The sequence below is a fragment of the Ursus arctos genome, unplaced genomic scaffold (assembly GCF_023065955.2).
Source record: "Ursus arctos isolate Adak ecotype North America unplaced genomic scaffold, UrsArc2.0 scaffold_5, whole genome shotgun sequence".
Classification (NCBI taxonomy): Eukaryota; Metazoa; Chordata; class Mammalia; order Carnivora; family Ursidae; genus Ursus; species Ursus arctos.
The window spans coordinates 17,258,580-17,281,595 of record NW_026623067.1 but is presented as its reverse complement, the minus strand read 5'-3'; the positions used below and the strand labels follow the sequence as shown (position 1 = coordinate 17,281,595).

General features: G+C 42.7%; 2 protein-coding genes and 1 long non-coding RNA gene across 6 annotated transcripts in view; 1 reads left to right on the top strand and 2 right to left on the bottom strand.

The window, feature by feature from the left end:
* Positions 1-15,462, bottom strand: part of LVRN (laeverin) — a 91,189-nt gene extending 75,727 nt beyond the window's left edge. Inside the window, exon 1 of the mRNA XM_057307296.1 lies at positions 8,056-15,462. Coding sequence (XP_057163279.1) covers positions 8,056-8,378 — 323 coding nt within the window. The 5' untranslated portion in view covers positions 8,379-15,462. The remainder of the gene's footprint in view (positions 1-8,055) is intronic.
* The window catches only part of AP3S1 (adaptor related protein complex 3 subunit sigma 1), a 136,223-nt gene continuing 114,608 nt past the window's right edge, over positions 1,402-23,016 (bottom strand). Inside the window, exons 8-9 of one of the 4 annotated variants that reach the window (XR_008957568.1) lie at positions 22,304-22,405; positions 21,587-21,720 (exon numbers count right to left, since the gene is read on the bottom strand). The gene's annotated coding sequence lies outside the window, so the exon portion shown is untranslated. Of the gene's footprint in view, positions 1,491-20,616; positions 22,406-23,016 lie in introns of those variants that run through there. The other 3 variants (XR_008957572.1, XR_006410469.3, XR_008957569.1) reach the window with 3 other exon arrangements.
* LOC130542778 (uncharacterized) lies at positions 5,349-7,871 on the top strand. Its single transcript, XR_008957573.1, has 2 exons — positions 5,349-5,635; positions 7,674-7,871. It is a non-coding gene; the product is annotated as an uncharacterized LOC130542778 (long non-coding RNA).

Genomic DNA, 23,016 nt, shown 5'->3' with positions numbered 1-23,016 from the left:
GAAAAGCTCAGGAATTAGATATCTATAGGGGGCTTTGAAAAGCTCCAACATATTCGTGAAAATCTAAAAGGCCATATGCATTCTATGGGCTATGCATAGGACTAAGACTGCACTGCATGGAAAAAAGACCCAAGAAAGCCCTAAGCACATCTAGTTTATCTTGAGGCATTACTCAAGCTGGTGTCAAGCCTAAGACAGAGTTGTCAACTGCCTGGTTGAGTGTTGAAGGGATATCTCAACACCCACACAGAGCCCCTTGGCACAAACTGGGAGATTCAGGTGTTCAAGGGAATCTCTGTCTAACCATTAGCTGACCACTAGGCTAACTGAGCAAAGACATAAGTGGCCACCACAAAAAAAAAAAAAAAAAAAAAAAGAATACAGACTTTACTGAATTCGTTCAGAGACGTCTCTAAGCAAACAAATGACAACAACAATCAGACACAACAAACCCTGAAGGAGCAAGAGATCTTAGACTTATTATTTAAAATATCATGTTTTCAACAACAAAAATTATGAGACATGCAAAGAAACAAAAAACATATGCCCAACACAGAGAAAAGTCATCAACAGAAAATGTCCCTGAGGACTTTCAAACATTGGGCTTACTAGACAAAGACTTTAAATTAGCTATTTTTTAAAAAAGATTTTATTTATTTGACAGAGAGAGCGAGTGCACACAAGCAGGGGAACAGCAGAGGGAGAGGGAGAAGCAGGCTCCCCACTGAGCAGGAAGCCCGATGCGGGGCTCGATCCCACAACCCTGGGATTATGACCTGAGCTAAAGGCAGATGCTTAACCATCTGAGCCACCCAGGTGCCCCTAAATCAGCTATTTTAAATATGTTAAATGAACCAAAGGAAACCATGTCTAAAGAGTTTAAGGGAAAGTATGGGAATAATATCAAATACAAAATATCAATAAAAAGATTAAGTTCTAGAAAAAGAATCAAATAGAAATGCTGGAGCTGAAAGTACATCAACTGAAATTTAAAAATCACTAAAGGGGCTTGTCAGCAGTTTTTTATCAGGAAGGAGAAATAATCAATGAAATTGAAGATAGTCTAAATGAGTTTATTCAGTCTGAGTAACATAAAGAAAAAAAGAAGGAAGAAAAATGAACAGGACTTAAGAGAACTGTGGGATACCATCAAGCCAACCAATGTACAGATTGTGGAAGTTCCAGAAGGAGAAGAGCAAGAGAGGGGAGCAGAGAAATTACTTGAAGAAATAATATCCAAAAATTCCCCCAAGTTTTTGCAAGATATGAATCTACAAATCTAACAAGCTCAACAAATTACACGTAGGATAAACTCAGAGAAATCCCTACCAAGACACATTATAATCATACTGCCAACAGCCAAGGACAAAGGGAGAATCTTACCAGCAGCAAGAGAGATGTGATTTTTCACATACAACGGATTCCCATTAAGACTACCAGCTGACTTCTCATCAGAAACCTTGGAGATGAGAAGGTTGATCTATTCAGTGCTGAAAACAAACAAAAAACAAATAATAATAAAGCTGATAATTCTAAATCCAGCAAAACTGTTCTTCAAAAATTAGGGAGAAAGGAGACAGTCCCAGATAAACAAAAGCTGAGGGTGTTTGTAACCACTACATCTACCCTTCAAAAAATACTAATAGGAGTCCAGCTTAAAATGAAAGGACACTAGGTACTAACTCAAAGAAGAAATGAAGATCTCAGATAAAAGTGAATAAATGGGCAATTATAAAAGCTAGTATTATTGTAACTTTGGTTTGTAACTCCACTTTTTATTTTCTATGTGATTTAAAAGATAAATGCATAAAAACAAATATTAATTTACATTGTTGAACACACAATGTATAAAGATGCCTATGATATCAGTAGGGGAGGATCAAGCTGTATGGGAACAGAGTCTTTGTATGTTATTGAAGTTAAATTTGTATAAACTCGAATTAGATTGCTATAACTTCAGAGTGTTAAATGTAATCGCCTTGGAAACCACAAAGAAAATCTTTAGATTATACACATAAAGAAATAAAGGAATCAAAATGTTTCAATCAAATATCAAGTAAACACAAAAGAAGTCAGTAATACGGGAAATGGAAATAATTATAAGGCAAATAGAAAACATATAACAAAATGGCAGAACTAAATCCCTCCTTATAGTAATTATTTTTTTAAAAGATTCTATTTATTTACTTGGCAGAGAGAGAGCACACAAGCAGAGGGGAGCAAGAGAGGGAGAAGCAGGCTCCCCGATGAGCAGGGAGCCCAGTGTGGGGCTCCATCCCAGGACCCTGGGATCGTAACCTGAGCCAACCAGGCACCCCTTTAGTAATTACTTTAAATGTAAATGTAAATGAGTTAAACTCTGCAACCAAAAGACAGAGATTGGCAGAATGATTTTTTAAAACATGATTTAGCTATCTGTTGTCTACAAAGAGACACATTTTAGATCCAAAGACATAGGTTCAAAGGGAAAATGATATTCCATGCATATGGTAACCAAAAAAGAACTGAGCTGCCTATACTAATATCAGACAAAACAGACTTTATTATTTTTTATTTTTTAAAAAAGATTTTATTTATTTATTTGACAGAGAGAGAGACAACCAGTGAGAGAGGGAACACAAGCAGGGGAGAGTGGGAGAGGAAGAAGCAGGCTCCCAGTGGAGCAGGGAGCCCGATGCAGGGCTCAATCCCAGGACCCTGGGATCAGGACCTGAGCCAAAGGCAGACACTTAACAACTGAGCCACCCAGGCACCACAAGACACAATAGACTTTAAATCAAAAAAGGTTACAAGAGACAAAGGACATTGTATATCAGTAAAAGGTTCAATACAATAAGATGTAATAATTAAAAACATTTACACATCTATAACATATCCTCAAAATACATAAAGCAAAAATTGACAAAGTTGTCCTTGGGAACAATGGGTATTCTGCCATTGTTTGGGTGGAGTGTTGTGTATGAACTGTTAGGCTTGGGTGGTTTCTTGAGTTGTTCAAGTCTTCTATATACAAAAATAAATCCCAAATGGATCATCAAAGACCTAAATGGAAAAGCTAAAAACATAAACCTTATAGAAGTAAACACTGGAGATGTACTTATGACATGGGATTTGGTGACGACTTCATGGATATGACATGGATGTCATAAACATGACATCAAAAACACAGATGACAAAAGAAACATAAGTTGGGCATCATCAAAATTAAGTATTTCTCTGCATCAAAGGATACTATCAAGAAAGTAAAAGACAACCTACAGAATAAGAATATTAGTAAATTATATTTCTGATATCAGTATCCCTTATATATATTATATGTTAATGATATCAATATGATTATTTGTGATGAAGAATATAATTACAACAATTAATATTAATACAATCATGTTTATATTACTATATAAGCTATTAATACTATATTGTAATAAATTATTGATAATTAATATATTGATATGATATATTAATATGTATTAATGTTATTTTACTAAAAAAAAAGACCTCCTACAACTCAACAACAAAAACCAAACAACCCAATTCAAAAATGAGAAAATGACTTGAACAGACATTTCTGCAAAGAAGACGGGCAAATGGTCAAATAAGTACGTAAAAAGATGCCTGACATCATTACTCATTAGGGAATGCAAATTAAAACCACCATGAGATAGTGTTTCATACTTACTAGGATGGCTGTAATTTAAAAAAAGGAAATAAGTGTTGGCAAGGATGTGGAAAAACCGGAACCCTCATGCAGTGCGGGGGGATGTAAGGTGACGTAGCCTCTGTGGAAAAGAGTCTGGTGGTTTCTCAAAAGATTAAACATAGAACTACCACATAACCAAGCGAATCTGACTCCTATGTATGTATCCATAATGAAGCGGGGAATCAAAAAGACATTTGCATACCAATGTTCATAGCAACATTTCTCACAACAGCCTGGAGGTAGAAACAACCCAAATGTCCATCAATAGATGAATGTATAAACAAAATGTGGTATATAGATACAATGGAATATTATTCAGACACAAAAAGGACTGAAATTTTGATATATGCTACAACAAGGATGGAATTTGGAAGCATGCTTAGTGAAATAAGCTGACACAGAAGGGTAAATACTGTATGATGGTGTGAGCTTATACGCCGTTACCTAGAAGAGACAAACACACAGAACAGAAGGTAGGTTGGAGGTTACCAGGACCTGGGGTGAGGGGAAAGGGAGAATTATTATTTAATGGGTAAAAAGGTTTTGTTAGGAATGATGAAAGAGTTCTAGGTATAGGTAGTGGTAATGGTTACCCAACAGTGTGAAAGTATTTAATGCCATTGAATTATATACCTAGAAATCGTTAAAATGATAAAGATTATATTACATCTATCTATCTATATCTATATACATCACCACAATAAAAAAATACTGTAAACCTAAGCATAATGATAACATTTTACTATTAATAGTGATCAAGATCTATTACTTATTAAAATCCAGGAATATGCAGGTACGCCTGGGTGGCTCAGTCAGTTAAGCATTTGACTCTTGATTTTGGCTCAGGTCATGATCTCAGGGTCGGGGGATCAATCCCCACCACAGGTTCTGCACTCATCCACAAGTCTGCTTGAGATTCTCTCTCCCCCTCCCTCTCCACCTCCCCCTGCTCTCTCTCTCTATCTCTCAAATAAAAAAAATTAATCTTTTTTAAAAATCCAGGAATATGCAGACAACATTAGGTTAAAAGTTACCGTTGCTAGGGACACCTGGATGGCTCAGGCCGTTAAGTGTCTGCCTTGCTCAGCAGGGAGCCTGCTTCTCCCTCTCCTCCCTGCTCATGCTCTCTCTTGCGCTCTCTCTCTCTCTCTCAATCTCAAATAAATAAACAATTTAAATCTTCTAGAAAAAAGTTATTGTTGTTCTCTGGGTGTTTTAGACTGGGAAATTTAACAGTTGATCTGCTGGGGGAAAAATATGAATCTTTTTGAAAAAACAAATGAATATTGTGTTGGAATAAAAGACTAGAAGAAATAAGAAAAAAGAAAGAAAACATTACCAGCAACCCCCCACCCCCCGTCCCCGATATCTGGCTGCAATTCCCTCCTGATGGTAAACTCCCCTCCCCCCAAAAAACTACTGTCCTCTAGCTTTAACATCCACTGCCTTTGTCTTCTTTGATATCTGACCTTATATATGTGCATCCCTAATCCTTATATATTAGCTTTTACTATTTTTGGACTTTATGCAGAAAAGAACTTTAATACGTATCTTTGATGTCTCGCTTTTTTAGTTTAACACTATGTTTGTAAGATTTATGCATGATGATGCATTGAACTTGTGATTTATTCTGATTTATAGTATTCCATTATGTGTGTATTCTGTGATTTATCCATTCCAGTGTTGATCGCTATTTGGGTTAGTGTGTGATGACTATAAAAATGATGCTATAAATACTCGTTTGGATTTCTTCCGGCATACATTTTTGTTGAATATATACCTAAGAATGAAATTATTAAACAGAGACTATGTGTGTACCTTCAGCTGCAGTGAATCGTGCAAAGCTACTCGTGGTACCAACTGACGTTCTTAACAGCTGTGTGCGAGAGTTCCCGCTGTTCCATGACTTGACTAATTCGCAGTATCATCAGTCTGGTAAATTTCAGCTATTTTGGTGTATGTGTGGTTTCGATTTGCCCTTCTTTGATTTACAATGAAGCTAAAGGCTTTTTCACATAATCATTAGGTCTTTGGATTTCCTCGTTTGTGAAGCGCTTATTCACGGGGCTTGCATGGTTTTCCACTGGTCATCAGTCTTTTTCTTACTGACTGTATATTTTTTAGATACGAGTCCTTTGTTGGATATATATGATGCAAATATCTTTTCTGATATTAAAGCAGGAGAGAGATACCTGTAGAGAGAATAGTGGTCTTGCTGGAAAAGAGATTTCCTTTCAAATATTTTCTTTGGAAATTCCAAATTGTAGCCTTTTCTCATAAGAGCCTGGTTGGGGTTATCAGTCTCTAAGTTGCTGTCTCTAAGTCCTGCTTACATGTCTCTATAACCTTGTAAAGTGAGTCAATATTGACCATATATGGTCCTCAGGTTTACGGTTTTGGCTGTCTAGGTGCGGTGACCCTGAAAATTATCATTCAGTTCTCCAGCTGGACTGAGTGCAATTGACTGACAGCTTCGCGGCTGCAGTGAGCCTCCTGTCCCTCCCCCCACCTGTGTCTACCCTGAGGCCACACCTCCTTGGGCTCCTCTGGGCCAATGAATGACGGAGCGTGGCAGGGACGTTAATGAAAGTCCTGGGAAGGACTGGGCTGATAGGCAACTTTGGCCAGAAAACTTCCCATTGGTCTGCCCAGAAACTTTCTTAACCCTGCACTGCAGTCTGAGACTTCTTATCCAGGCCTCCTCTTCCCTCCCTCCAAGGTAGACAGTCAGGGTAGCATCACAGCCTGAAGCCTGACCCACTTCCTCTGGCTCCCTGCCCTTCTCCTCTCAGTTACTTCCCCCAGCAAATTCTTTCCACATCTAATCCCATTTTGGGATCGTCTTGGAAGATCTTCCTGCAAGATCCACACTAACACAAGATAGAAAAAGTCCTGTTTCAAACTCTGTAACATGTTTGTCAGGAAACGTACAGAATTTTTTTTTTCTTTATCTTCCTAATTCAAAATTTATGGCTAGGTTGTGTTTAAGAGCAAGCCTCTTTCCCTGATTTTTAAAATTAGAACATCGTGGAGTTATTTTGAGAGTATTTGCAATCTTTTTTTTTTTTGAGTTTAAGAAAGCTTTTCAGATTTATACTGATTATTGTTTCTTCCATGTCAATTGTTCTTGTTCCTTCATCAGAAGCATCCGTAATTCCTGGGCTGAACATCGTTTGTCTTCTTTATCTATTAGTTCTTTCTCCTTATTTTTATCTTAACTAATTTTTCTCTGTAGTTCTTGGAGAACTTGTCAAGTGTTTATTTCCCACCATATAACTGCATGAAAGGAAAATCTATTCAGCATTGGGACTTGTATTGAGGAAGATATTTGACCAAGTAGATAGAGAGTGAAATCAAGAATCTCACACGCTGGTGAATGGTGAGAGCAGCTCTCATTCAGGGCTGTATTCCATGAGCCTGAAATACAGTCTCCACTCTCTACCCCACTACCAGCAGCACCGCTGCGTCTGATCTAAGGAGTGGACAGTGGAGTCCTAGCTGATTGGGTATTTTAGTGACAAACAGGGGGAGCACTCAGGGGCTCTCCTGAGATGGTTTCACAGAAGCCTCCTACCCCATCACTTACAGTCTTATACGAGACACCTGTGCAAATAGATCTCTTCCCTTCTCTGCATGAAAGGCATCGGTCACAGAAACCATGGACTGAGTGTTAATGAAACACTGAGCACAACACCCTCCCTGCATAATATGTTCAATAAATGTTTGTTGAATGAATGATGGGATTCAAACAATTAGTTCCCAAGGATTTAATTTCTCCTACTCTGTCATATGGTATTTATTTTCGTTACTTTCATGAGTTAATGTGTTTAAAATGAAGATCGACTGTGTGTAAATCAACCCTCTTTCCTAAATTAGAAAACACACTGCCTGCCTTTGGCAGTTCATGTATAATAATTGAGAGCAAACTGTAAAGAAGAGAAGGGTGAAGTCATGAATGTGTTTTTCTCTGTAGTGTCTTGCACACAGTCTGGCATGGGGACGATAAGTGTGGGAAACCGCCACTGAGAAGAAAAGGAGGGGAAGAAAAACACATGAAGGAGAAAATCCATCTGCTAAAAAACATACATTAAAACTTATGCTCATTTCTTGGTTTTTCTTCCAGCTATCCATTTGATTACATAAAATCAGATAAACGTGCTTTTCAATACGATATCATGTTTGGTCACCTGTTTAGTTAGATGGGAAGTTGGGGATTACAGAACTTCTCAGAACACTGGCACAAAATGGCCAGTTGTCATATGGTACTTCCAAATGAGCCCTAGTGTGTTAGTGAAGGGTTAGGCCAAGCCGCTGTAACAAAGGGATCCAAAGAAAGCAGCAGAATAGAAGCTTACTTTTTCATGGGAGAGCCCAGAGGGAAGTGGAGGATCCAAGATGGGCAGGTGGCTCTCCTCCATGACGTCATCTGTCCCTCAAGCGGGTGGTCCTTATCTGCATGCTCAGCACAGGCTCGCCACCACCCCATCTGCAACCGGGCCCCTGGAAGCAAAGCGACGGAAAGCGGAGGGCAAATGTTTTCTCTTAGGATACAGATGTATGACTGTGGGATTGGGCAGCTCTCATATTTCAAGAGCACACAAATATCCTCCTTTCTGGGACGGTTGCTCCCTCGGATCTTCACCAACCTAGGATGGATTACAGATAGAAAGAAAGGCATTGAGAGCTGGAGTGGCTGTAGGATTTAGTTCTCATGGTGCTAATGGGTAATTATGAGGGCTATGGATTTTTACGGCTTCTTCTGACTGCGCTGGAGAGAGCCAAAAAGCAAAAGATACATCTAAGGCTTTAAATTCCTGTTTCACGGTGTAAGTGAACAGTCAGAAAATGTCTTTGGTTACCTTAAAGAGCTCCCTTATCTCATCTAGCTGCAAGACCAGCAGAGTTTGGGTTAGACCGAGTTGCAAGGTCAGTTAAATGTGCAACCCCACCGGGTCTGTAATGCTAAGGTAAGGGCACCATTTGGAAAAGAGTGGGATGCTGAGACTGAGGATGGGGATATTAGGACAAAGACAAAGCTGAGAATTTCAAACCATGAGTTCCTTCTGACCCTTCTTTACCAGTGGAAGCAGCCCTCCACTCTGTCTGAACAAACAGCCTGTTCTTGCAGAAACACTTGGCTGCCTCATCTGGAGCAGTTGCCTTGTAGAGGGATACTTACTCTCCAGGCTTCACCCAGCCACTTCTCATTGCCTCCGGCCTGAAAATGAGACCAGAAAATAGCCCAAAGAGGTGCTCTATTCCTTCTCCAGGAAGACAGCATACACACCTAGGATCTTCTGGTTTTATATCAGCAGAAGCCTGGGGAGCATATATGGGAATAGATTCTAAGGGTGTTACACCAGATAAAAGAATGAATCAGGTCACATTTGTGGATATCAGTGTTCCCATTGAAGACTCCGTATTTAATATGTTAGCTCAAAGATTTGGATTGGAATAATCGGATCCTAAACTCAGCAGTAACCTACGGCCAGTGAGCCTTATGTGCCAGAATTCCACCCTGGCTGCACATCAGAATCACCTCTAAGTTTTCAAAACAATGATGCTGAGGCCCCCACGCCCAGAGATTCTGAGGTGGGACCCAAGCATTGGTATTTTTAAAAGTCCCCAGGTGGTCCCCATGGTGAGAACCATGGCTGTGGTGGAAGGAATCAAGCAGCCCCTGATCGTAGAAATATTGGAATGGATATGTGTGACCCACACTTTCATCTCCTAAATATACTAATAAAAGCGCCCACTGGCACTGCAGAACAATGGTCTCAAAAACTCTCAAACACCAGTGGAAGACTGCCTGACACATGATCAGAACCTGTGGAGGGGGTGAGGAGGTTGCCCTGGGTGCCCATGATAGGGGCACGAAGGGTACGGGACACGCCCCCTTTGGAGTCTTGGACCAGTTGGAACATGAACACGAGAGCTGGTGCACGGGCCCACATACATGGATAAAGCCCAATGGTCAGTGGTAATAGAACAGTAATAGACCAGAAAATGGAACTGATTTGACATGCCTGAGGGAGAGCCGTCCAAATTCAACATGTCAGCACCTTTCTTGCGGCCCCACCTCACATAATCTTGTGAAAGAAACAGGAAGCAATGCACTCATCAAGCCACACATCTACAGCTGAGCTCCTCAGGACTTCTGGTCAACCCATGTGTGAGGTGAGGGTTCAAGAGCACCCAAGAGGAAAGAAATGGGGACTGGGGCCCAACTGGGGCCCAGCCTGAACTTGGGACACCCCAACAAGATAGTGCTGGTGGCCCCAACTGGTCTCTGGCACCAGGGGCAGAGGGGATTTGAAAACTTCAAATAAAGTATTCCAAAGCACAGCACCTTCTGAGGCACCAGCCAGAGAGAAAGCTCTACCTGCTCAGGTGGGGGGAGGGGGGGTGCTGGTGCTGGGATGCCACTCCCAGCCACGATAAAGCACCTGGAACCAGATTTGCCCTCTTGTGGTAACCGCCCCCCCCAGCCCCCGGTAATCAATTAGAAAACTGGATCACATTTATGAAGCAACTCTTCTCTGATATTAAACAACAACCAGTACAGGATTGTGATTCCTCTCTGAGAAGAAGGGACACAAATGAAGTAATTTCCATGATTATGCTGCCTTCCTGCCTAAAAGCGTTTTCTAGACTGGAGTTCGAGGAGACCAAGGTACCCAGCATTGATAGACCAGAGTATCAGAGTGGAGGGAGTTATGCAGAGAAATTTTGCACAGGGGTCCCTTGAACCATTGGTTGCATACTTAGCTGTATGTGCACAGAATAAAGTGCCACAAAGCCAGGCAAAGAACAATCCGGAAGCTCTAAAGTGAACAATTCCAGAGCTCATGAAAGGCCAGGAGATAACTTGTGTTCCAACCAGCCAAAGCAGAGAGTCCTTGGTGAACTTCGGGGCATTCTGTCAGAAACCCCCAAAAGGACACTCCTTAGCTGTAGGGCTGAATGAGCCCTTGGGAAGAAGCTGTTGTAGATCTGGCCTACCTCAGCAGAACGACCAGCCTTGGAAGTGCCAGGTTGACTCACAGTGAGTGAACCGTCTGGCAGAACAAAGTCACAGCTCTCTGTGAGTCTGGCTCTTCCCAGATGCAGATGCCAAGCACCAAGAGGAGATGAAACATGCAAGGATTTGATTAAGGGAAATGCCTGTAGGGAAGGAAATAGGCAGAAGGCCACCAAAGAATGGAGCGTCACCAGACCTCAGTGTAAATCTAACCTCAAGGAAGGAGAGAGGGAGAGAAGTTTGGGGGAAGTGCCCTACATGGCCCTGAAGTCTTTGGCAGGGTTGATGAAGCTGTTGGGGAGTCCTTGAGCCCAGAGCCTGCCACCAGGGAGTTCTGTGTCTCCCTGGCTCGCTCAGTGAGGGTCAGTCCAGAGAAGGCATGGCCGCCTTCGGTGATGGCTGGTAAGCATGGCAGCTTGGGCCTTCCTTCAGTGATATGCCCTGAAGGTCAGGTAGGTGCCTCCTCATGGCTTCCACTGAGCACTGTGCCGATCTACTGCGCCACACGGGCTTGGGGAGCAGCTTCCCTGTCATATCCTGTGGGCTTCTCTTCCTGAGGGGAAACCTACTAAAGGGAGTACCTTAGTGGAAGCTACTACAGCCCCCCACCATGGCAGTCAATCTCAAGGCACAACTGGTGCTCATCCCCTCCCCTCTCCATTCTGTTCTAAATCCCCTTCCCCCTCAGCAGGCCTAGTGGCTTATCTGAGGGTACGAACCACACCTTCACTCCCACGGGGGCCAGTCCCTTGATAGTCCCACATTCCTCAGTTTAGGGTTAGTGCACTCGTCTCCTCCCAGGTACAACCGGGCAAGGAAGTACCCAAAGGTGCCCAAGTGGATCCCATCACTGCCGCCATTGTGTAAGAGCAGTCCTTCTCTTCCTGCTGATCAGGGTCAGGGGGCCCTGCCAGAATGCTTGCTCCTCTATTTGCCTGCCTGTCCCTGAGCGCAGGAGTCCAAAGCACCCTGTGGCAGCCATAACTTACAATCCAGCGGCAACGTGGCTGTGTCCCCGAGGGAGAATAGATCCTCAGGGCGCTGGGACTTCTAACCACACAGACCCCAGGGCTGCAGAGAGGAGAAAGACATTTCCGAGTGAGTCACTGGAAGGAACAGTGGGGAGGAGGAGCGCCCATTATTGTCTACTCATTGTACCCTCGCAAATGGAGAAAGTAGCATATTAGAGGTCTCTGATTTAATAAACACACTGTCTTCTAAAGGACTACACCCCATCCTTTCATGGTATTTCCTTCAAAATGGCAATTAAGTTGCACCTGTAGAAGGCCTTTCCAGCATTCTCAAGGTCAGCTGCCTCTAGACGGTGTGCTATGTGCCACAAGCAGTGAACCCCATAATCAGTGGTCTTCTCGCACAGCTTTGTCCCTGTGAAGTGGGTCCCCAAGTCAGATGCTATGCTGTATGGGATTCCACGTGTATGGATCAAGCACTGTAAAAGCCCCCGGGTAATGATGCTGGCTGTGACTCTGTGGGCAGCAAAAGCAAACCCACACCTCACATAGGTCATCTATCCTCATAAGAATGGACCGCTGGCCCTTTCAAAATAGCCAGTCATTCACAAATGCAATTGGGGTTACGTGGTCAAATCCTCAACAGTCTACAAGCCATTCTCTGGGGTTCATCTGGTTTCTGCAGAAGTCAGACTGGAATTAAAGGGAAATACAATAGGAACCACCATCCCTGCCTCTTTTAGGTCTTTAAGGGAGGCATTGATCTCTGCCACCCTCTTGGGGTCCAATATTGCTTTAGAGTCACTGTCTAACTGGGGAAAGGAGGTCTGGATTCAGAGGTTTCCATCTGGTCTTCCCCCAACAAGAAATGTCCTTGTTGACATTTTGGGTCTCTGGGTATCATGTCCGCTCAGATCCTGTGTCCAACACTCCTCAACATACTTGGTAATTCCCCTTTCCGCAGGGCGAAGTCCCCAAGTAAATGGCTACAGGTCTCTTTGTGGAAACACTAGCAGCAGCATCTGAGTAAATACTAGCCCGTGGTGTTGAAAAGTATTTCCTCTTAGGGACCATTCGCTTCTTCAGTGCTTGGGTTCTCGATCTGAGAACTGGTTCGAACCTAGAAACATGACAAGGGATCGTGGCTTGTTAAGGCATGACCACCTTCAGCCTCCTGCTCTTCTGTTCTTGCTTCTTGTTTTGTATTTTGTTCATTTTGGTAAATGCTAAGAAGCAACTTTATTGGCTGCCAGTGTATTTTGTTCCTAGAGACATCATGTTCTAATAGCTATCTCTGCAACTCCTGGTGGATTAATCTCCTTCATTTACAAACATGAAGTAATTATGGCCCCATGGAGACTCAGCTGGAGTCATCAGGAGTAAGGTTTTCAGAGGAGCTCTCCTTAGAGACAGGGAAGGGCAAGTGGAACTCAGAAGGGGGGCAATGCAGGGTTGGCTCTGACCACGAAGCTCCTGTGTGGTCAAGCTTCCATCCGCATTCCAGAAAAACAAATCATGAAGTCAAACAAAATATAAAGGATCAGGGACAAGGGAAAAGATCTAAAAGTTGACAGGGGAAAAGGCTTAAGAATGGGTTAAAAATTCAGAATAAAATAAGTTTAAAAGAAGAAGGGGAAAAAAAAGAAGGAAATAAGAAGAGTTGTAATCAAAGAAAAGAGTCCTGTCTGTTTAAATTAAGAATAATATAAAATAATGGAAACTTAAAATATATATACAAATGATAAAGTTCCCTATGATAAAAAGTTTAAAAATTAAAAGGAGTTTACAAAGAATAAAAACCACAAAATAAGCATTTAAAATAATCATTAGCAAGATGGAAGTAAAAATAGATTTAAGAATACAAGAATAAAATTTTTAAAATGTTTTAACAGTAGAAATAAAGAACAAGCATAGAAAAATTAAGGCAAACAAGGCAGAAGCAAGAAGACAGAGATCACAGAGATCAATATTAAGCTTAGAATGGGTGGAGGGGAGGGAGTGACGGGTATAAATTACCACAAACCCCCTGGGGGCAAAATAGGCACAGGTCTCCCCAGCGGTTTCAATATTAAGAAATCTCTTAGCTCCATAATCAAGCATTCTTCTATCTGGCACTCTCAAATGGTCCCCCACTGCCAAAGAACTCAGGAACTCTTCTGGCATTTATCCACTCAAAGGGTACCTTATTTTTAAAACTCTTTCAAATGATCATATCTGCAGTCAGCTTCCTCTGAAAGCTCACTATACTGGAAGGTAGGTGGGGAAGACAGCAGACAGAGAACAAGGGTCTAAATAACTCTACCAGTGGCATTGCTTTCTGTTGCCACAAGGGGGTTGCTGTTACAAATTGGTCCTCATGTATTGCTCTCCATTCTCCAGTGATGTCTGATTTACCCAGATCCTTGCACAGGTCTCCCTGGTTCTTTGATAATGGAGGAGCTCAGCCAGGCCCCATGCTGGGGACCCCAAGGTGATCACTCTTAGAGGTCAGCTTTTTAGGGGCGCCTGGGTGGCACAGCGGTTAAGCGCCTGCCTTCGGCTCAGGGCGTGATCCCGGGGTCCTGGGATCGAGCCCCACATCAGGCTCCTCCACTGGGAGCCTGCTTCTTCCTCTCCCACTCCCCCTGCCTGTGTTCCCTCTCTTGCTGGCTGCCTTTCTCTCTGTCAAAGAAATAAATAAAATCTTAAAAAAAAAAAAAAAAGAGGTCAGCTTTTTAGTTCCCACACAAGGCACCTCCAAATGCACCAGGCAGACTCCAGGAGCACTGGGTCCAGCACAGTCAGTGACTCCAAGGAGCTATACCTCAAGTATATAGGAGGCCACCCCGCTTGCTTCCCAGATGTCACCCTATCCTTCCAGAGGGGCTACCCTCATGACTGGATGAATGTTCTGGCACTTGTCTCTCTGGAGAAGAGAAAACTAAATCAAAAATTGAATCCACAGGCAGATGCTTTGATAGAATATCAATTCCTCTAATATTATGAAATAAGTTCTTAAGATATTGAGACCTACAACAGGTAAGTCCTTCATACAAGAAGAAAACAAAGCAGAATGGAAAGAGAAAACCTAAGACAAAATGAATGAAACCTGGCTGTTTCAGACTAGGAGTCTAGTCTCTTCTGGAATCTATACTATACTACTTCTCCCTGGGTCCTTCCTGCCCGGGACGGAAGAGCCAGAAACAGAAAGCTGGTTTTTGCTGGACCCAGTGTTGAAGGCTATAGTCATGTCAAAAAGAGTCACTGCTCTTCAGAACCAGGAGTTCCTGTAACTAGCATTGTGGGCCCATGCCCTGCCTACACAAGACCCAATGTCATTAGACAGGCATATCCTCACATCACAGATTCCAAAGTCAGGAAATAATCCACCATTGGAGTTATTTGCTGGGGTGGTGATTATCACAAACCAACTAAGTGTAGAAAACCAGTGTCCTGTTCTGTGCCTCACGAGGCGCTGCTATTTCCCGCTGACTACACTTAGACATACTAGGATTTTGAAGAAAGCGCTAATGGGTTTGTCCTCCCATCCATGAAGGGAATAATGGAACTATTTTGTTTCTTCATTATATATTTCAAGAAGAATAAAATGAACTATTTCTTTCAATAATTAAGCATGCAGAGTGGCACCTGGGTGGCTCAGCTGGTTGAGTGTGCGACTCTGGGTTTCAGCTCAGGTCATGATCTCAGGGTCCTGGGATCAAGCCCCATGTCGGGCTCCAGGCTCAGTGCAGTGTCTGCTTATCCCTCTCTCTCCCCCTCTGTTCCTCCCCCCACACATGCATGCACTCTCTTTCCCTCTCTCCGTCTTTCAAATAAACAAATAAAATCTTTTAAAAAAATAGCATGCAGAGTTTGCTGGGAATACTGTTTACTTGCCATTTTGGGTTCTACGAAGAGGTATGGGAAGAACTGATTTAAAGATAGCCTATTTTTCTTTTATAACTTTTTTCTATGTTATTAAAATTAGAAAACAAAACAGAAAAATTGTTTATCATACAAACATAAATCACTATAAACACTTTGGGGCATTTCCTTCCAACTATGTTCCTACCTATCCATTAAAAAACCCCCAGAATTATGAACATAATCATAGTATATACAAGATATAGGGTCCTTTTATTTCATTCAAATCTTATCATTGGGATATATCTCCAGTTCCAAAATTATATTACTTCCTGGGGGAATGAGAGGAATAGAATTACAGAGTACTACAACGTGACCATTTGTATGTTTCTAAGTAAATAACACTAAATCATTTTCCAGCTGGGGTTAGAATTCAAAATATTTAACACCTAGTATGGACACAAGCCCATCAGAACAGACCTCTGCAGTCAATAACCTATAAAGGAGATTTGGGAAACACCAACAGAATAGTAGCCTGCTTAGGCTTATTTACAGGGCCACCAAACTGCATCCTTAACAGAATTACCACCATTCATTTTACAAAAAAAAAAATCTGTAACGGAAAAGAAGAAAAAACCCTCGTCTTTTTTTTTTTTTTGCCACTACAACTTTATTTATTTATTTATTTATTTATTTATTTATTTATTTATTTATTTATTTTTCCTCCCTGCCCTGCACTGCCACTACTATTTTAATGTTTAATGCTCAACATTACCAGTAAGGCTGAAGTTTTTTTTTCCCCCTTATACTTATTGGATTCTTTTAGAACTGAGTTCTTTCCATTCCTTTGCACACATATGTATTGGAGCTCTACTGTTTCATTTATACATCAGAGAGGCCATCTTGCACAGTAGTTAAGAGAGCAGGTGCTGAAATTAGAGTGGATGGGGTTCCAGTCCTCAAACTATGGCTTCCTAACTACGTAGACATCGGGCTAGTGTGTAAGTCCTCTCAAGCTGCTACAACAAAGTACCACAGATGGGTGGCTTCAATAACAGAAATTGATTTCTCAGAGTTCTGGGGGCTGGAAGGCCAAGATCAAGGTGCTCACATGGCCCTTCCTCCAGGGTAATAAAAGCCTTAAAACGATGCTGGGCCAATAAGAGATGCTGGTTAAATTCTCCGTTTGCATGAATGCTAGCTATTTAAAGAGTGCAAATGCTAAATGAATTGGTTCTTTCTGGAAGAATCAGTAGAAAAGTGGAAGGTTCAACGTGGGAAAATCGGTTGATATGTCTTTCTAAAGGAACTCATGAAGAGAAATTGACGGCTCCCTAGCCCCTGTCCCAATCTTAGGCTGCAAATTTACCGAGAAGAGTAGGCAGTGAGTTTCTTTTTCCTTTCAGGCTACTCTGTCACTTGGGCACATATATCTCCAGCAGGAAGGAGATCGAAGGACTTTTCTCTAGGAAAACTGAATGGCTACAGAAAACAGATCTCCAGAGATGGATCTGGGGAGATCCCATCCTCAGAAACGACAGCTCAGCCCCCATGTCACCTGACAGTGAAAACCATTAAGCAGCAAGCTGGCCAAGGACCACTGGACATTTGAGGAAAAAACCTTAGTATGGAAGAGAGAGCAAATTTTCTTCTCATTGGTATTGAAACCAAATGTACAAACATATTCCCAATAAGTAAGTAGGTGTCACTATCAAATGATTATGAAATGTAAATGGAATTAAACAATCTACAAGACCACTGCTCACTCATATATATGGATGAAGCCATTGCTTTTATTTGAATATAAGATCACGTGCAAACTCTTTTTTCTACCAAGAAAACATTAAAACACACTTTTTACTTTTTCCTGAAAAATTGAAGTTCACTATCAGATGAAGTTATGAGTGTGCCCTTTGGAAGATTAAATAGTTCTGGCAGAACTCGAGATTTTATTCCCTGTGGCAAACTACAGCGAAACAAGCAATCTTCAAAGGTGCTCAGGATAAACGTTTTGTGGATGGAACTGAGTGGGATGTTTGTATCAACTGATCGGAGATGTCAAGTACTGGATTGTAAGCAGAAAAACCGAAAAGCATCCGTACAGATGGTCTTTCATAATGATTAAATCCGTGAAGAATAAGAGTTGGGGGAACCAAAACCGGGAAGATATTTTCAGTTTTTAATAATTCGTTATTTATATAATTCATATAACATATGAATTATAATATATAATTATTGTATTATATTATATATTAATATTATATATTAATAATATTAATATAATTATATTATGTTATATTATATATTATATTATATATTATAATTCATTTTTTATATCCCAAACCACAGGAGTATGGCTCAGTTTCCTTTTGCCAGAATGGAATACATCGGAAGACGTTGTCCTACATTATCTGTTCTGAATAATGCATTTTCAGAACTCAATATGATTACCCCCTTCTTAACTATGCCATGCTTTATTTTCAAACTCTGGCCTCTCCATGAAAGAGCTTGCCTGGGAATGATGAGGTCCTAGTAATGAGAGTTTCTCAATTCCGTTATCATGCTGAAAGCCAGAGTTTCTAACTGTCAGGTCTCAGTGGGCTGTGAGATCTCTTGCAAGTAATGTACCACTACTGATAATTAAAATACCAAGGTGAAATTAGGGAGAAAATGAGATGATACGAAATCATATAAAAAAGAGTTGTTTTTTTCCCCCTAGTGCATATTTCCAGTTCAACATCACAGACTGATCACAAGCGTTATACCTTCTAGTTCTCCAAACACATGGGCAAGGGCATGCACGCGTGCTCACCCACACATATACACATTCAAGGATGGATAAGAAATTTCAACACATTTTTGGAACACTTCAAAAACCTGAGGCAGTTAAAGCCCAGGTGTCTGCCGAGGTGAAGAGCAATGAGAAGCAAAGGAATCCACTTCCGCAGAAGCCCGGAAAGGCTTAGAACTTGGAGTTATCTGTTTTCATGGAAGGAAGCAACATGTGGGACTATAAACAGGGCTCTTGGGTGAACACATATGGAACAGTGCAACTCCTCACACATTCTTTTTTTTTTTTTTTTTAAAGATTTTATTTATTTATTCGACAGAGATAGAGACAGCCAGTGAGAGAGGGAACACAAGCAGGGGGAGTGGGAGAGGAAGAAGCAGGCTCATAGCGGAAGAGCCTGATGTGGGGCTCGATCCCAGATCGCCAGGATCACGCCCTGAGCCGAAGGCAGACGCCCAACCGCTGTGCCACCCAGGCGCCCCTCCTCACACATTCTTTTGCTCACTTGCCACTGCTCCCACGCCATCGCCACACGTACGGGTACGGAACTGGAGGCTCGTGCTTTAGAAGAGCTGGACTGCACGCAGCAGAGGGCGAGGGTCAGCCACAGGAAGGAAGACAGGAAGGCAGCACACCCCGCCTAACCGCAGACTTTCCTCTCATTTTGGCAACATGGCAGTTTCCTCCTTCCACTGCATGGTCCACAAACCTGGACGTCCTCTTTGACCCCTCTCCCTCATACACTTGACACTGATTTTATTGGGAAATCCTGTTGACCCTCCTTTCAAGACACCTCCAGAATCCAACTACTTTTCACCACTTTTATTGCTGCCACCGTTGTCTGCGTTACCATCTCTCGCCACGTCTCTCTGGATTATTGGAGTAGCTTCCTACCTGGTCTCCTCACTTCGGTGCTGCTCCTACAATCTATTCCCTCAGGTGCCAGAGTGATTCTTTGAAATCTAAAGATGGATCCTGTCACTCTAGTTCACACTCTGTGACAATGCCCCTCTGCACTCAGTAAAAGCTTCCCATCACCCACAAAGTCCCTCTTTTACCTCTGTGACCCCCTCTTTTCCTGGGTCCCCCTCAATCACTCTCTTGCTGCTGTACTAACTTTGCCACTCTTTTAACATGACAGACCTGCTCCTACCCCAGGGCCTTTGCACTGGCTGTTCCTTTCAACTAGCCTGCTCCATCCTTGCCCCAGATGTCCTGTAATAAATATGTATTTGGTCTTCGTCCCTGATTTCTGGCGCAGAGCTCCTAAAACCCTTGGAATGTCTGTGACGATAAGAGTATCTTTTGTATGTTAATGAGATGCCTGGCGACTGGGCCCTCCCCTCCCATAGCTTCAAGATGAAAGCTGGTTGCCACAGGAACCAACCATGTAATTAGAGGGCTGGACTTTCAGTCCCATCCCTCAACCTCTGGGGAAGGGAGAGGGGCTAGAGATTGAGTTAATCACCAATGGCCAACAATTTAACCAATTGTGTGGACTTAGTGGAACCTCCATAAAAACCCCTAAATGATGGGATTGGGAGAGCGTCCTGGTTGGTGAATGCATGCACATGCCAGGAGGGTGGTGCACCCCAACTCCACAAGGACAAGAGCTCCTGTGCTCAGAACCCTTCCACAGGTACCCGGCTGCTCATTCATATCCTTTATAATAAGCTCGTAATAGCAAATAAGCTGTTTTTCTGCAGTTCTGTGAGCCTTTCTAGCAACTAATCAAACCTGAGGAGGGGATTATGGAAAACTCTGATTTATAGCTGTCCATCAGGGGTACAGAAGGCCCAGGACTGCTGAGTGGTTCCTGAAACAGGGCCGTCTTGCTGAGGCTGGGGCTGAGTCCTTAACCTGCGGAGTCTGTGCTAACTCTTCAGGCAGTTAGTGTCAGAAGGGAACAGAATTGTAGGACACCCAATTGGTGTCCCGAGGATTAGAGAACTGATTGGTGTGAGGACATGTTTGGTGTCAGAAGTAATGTAGATAAAAATAGATCAGATATCCACATGCCTTACTCCCTCATTTCCACCAAATTTTCTTCCTGTTTAAAAACCAATTTTTTAAAGATTTTATTTATTTGAGAGAGAGAGCGCGCACAAGCAGGGGGAGCAGCAGGAAGAAGGAGAAGCTGACTCCCCGCTGAGCAGGGAGCCAGACGCACGGCTCGAACCCAAGACCCCGAGATCATGACCTGAGCCGAAGGCAGACACAAACGACTGAGCCACCCAGGTGCCCCTAAACACCAATTTCTTAGAAAGACCTACCCTGACCGCCTTTTTAAAACTGCAACTATATAATATTCCTAAATCCCCTTAACCTGCTCTATCATTTTTCTTTTTCTACAAGCACTTGCCACCTCCCAAGATGGTACATAGTTCTTTTATCTTCTATCTGTTGTTTATGGGCTATCTTCGGGCTGCTGGACTGTAGGTTCCATGAAGCCAAGGATCCTTCTCTGTTTCATTTGCTGATAAATTCCCAAGTGCCTAAAATAGTGTCTGTCACATGACAGGCATTCAACAAGGGTTTGCTAAATGAACTAATGAATGGCTTAGTGACACTGATGTAACAGGAAGTCAAAAGGCACTTTCTAAAACTGATGATCGGAAAACAGCTGTCTGTGCACAGTATTTAGAAAAATGGAAGTACAGCCAGAAGAAACAGTTAAAGCAGATTTGGGGGGCTGGGTGGGAAGGGATGTGGTAGGAGAATGTTGATTTTGATTATAAACTTTTTAGTATTGTTTGGTTTAAAAAATATGTTACACGTTATTTTGATAAAAATAATGAATTTCAGAGTAAATAAATACATACAAGTGATGCATGCTCATTAAGAAAAATGCAGAAAAAGCAGGAGTGGTAAAATCAACTATAGCTTGGTAACCCAAAACAATCACCGTAAGACTGTTGTATTTACGTCACCTTTTATAAAAATGGCACTGTGACTACATTTTATATACAATTTAAATCCTGCCTTTTTTTTTTTTTAACTTACCGTCATTCTAAAGTAATTGTTATCAACCCCTTCATTAGCTATGAAACCTTCCTTGAATTTGCACTCGGAGCCCAACAAGGCGACGGGACCACCCCTAGTGATGCCTCCTGCTCGGGTGGACAGCAGAGCCATCTCCAAAACAGAGATGACTGAGGGACAAGGGGTTCCTTTTTTAAAACGAAAATTTTGCATCAGGTAAAAAGCCTTTTGAAAACTCCATCCAAACTAGCTCAAGTAAAAAGGGAAACTTACTGGCTCGCGGAACTGTAAAGCTCACGGTGTCACTTCGGGATGGCTAAGTCCAGGGCCCCGAGTCATTAGGACCGGATTTCTCTCTCCATCCTCAGCGATGTTTGCTCTTCCATCAGTTCTTGCTGGCTTTTCCTCAGGGCTGCAAGATGGCGGCGGCAGCTCCAGCCTTCCCCTTCCCCAGGAGGGCCTCCTTAAATAGCCTGCTATTCACTCCGACCACACCAGCTGGGGACGTGGGCCAACACCAGAACCCGTGACAGGGGCCAGGGAGATACAGACCTCGATGGGCCAGCGTGGGTCGCAGGGCCTGTGCTCCCATCCTGGGGCCCCACCCAGATGCTATGGGCTGAGACTAGGTCGGGGAGAGTCATCAAATACAAATCTGGGGCTGTTTCTGGAGGAAGGGGGATGGATGCTGGGTATGTGAACAACGAAGATCTGTTCCGAATTTTTGTCTTGTTTAGTTGTATTGTAAAAATAAAATAGAGAGAAGTGTGAAAAAGCAAATACAAATTAGCCATAGTATTGGCGGGGGGTATTTCTTCAACTGCCTGCCACGCTCTCTGTTCCTCCTACCACTTGGCAAGTCCACAGAGCATCCTGAATCCAAACACTGGCTGTCGCCCACCTGCCCCAGGACACCAGGAGAAGGCCACATGACTGGGCAGGCTGGTGACCTCCGCAATCGCGGTGACCAGCCTCTGCCGGATCCTCAATCCTACCGTTTTTCTCTGTCTTGCTTTTTCCGCTGTCTCACGCGACGGTCTTCACACATTCTCCACTGTCCTCACCCCTCATCCTTCTCCTCCCTCTTAGCTCCTGCTCTACAGAAAAAATGAAAGTCATCAGCGGGAAACCACTTCGATTTTCCATACCAGCCGGACTTAATCTGAGCCCACACCCGTCTTTTCCCCCTTCCCCCAGGACGCAACAAATAATATTTGCTTCTGATCTAGAGTCAGTTGATCTGCTTATGCTCTGATTGTTATTCTGCTGTATTTTCTTGGAAATCCTGTGCTAGTCTTGTCTCATTCTTTCTCACACTTGCTCCCACTCTTTCCTCTCCCTCACTGCTGGTCGTTTCTCTTCCCATTTAAACATGCTCCAGCCTGCGCTTAAAAAAAAAGAGAGAGAGAGAGAGATTCCCTTGGCTTCCTGTGCCCCTCCATTTATGATTCATCTCCTCTACCTTACAGTAGAACTTCTTTAAAAAGTTATGTGCTTTAGGGGGCACCTGGGTGTCTCAGTCAGTTAAACATCCGACTCTTGGTTCCAGGTCAGGTCACGATCTCAGGGTCCTGGGATCAAGCCCTGTGATGGGCTCCACATTCAGGGTGGAGTCTGCTTGATCCCTCTCCCTCGGTCTGCTGCTCCCCCTGCTTGTGCTCTCTCTCAAATAAATAAATAAATAAATAAAATCTTTTTAAAAAAGTAT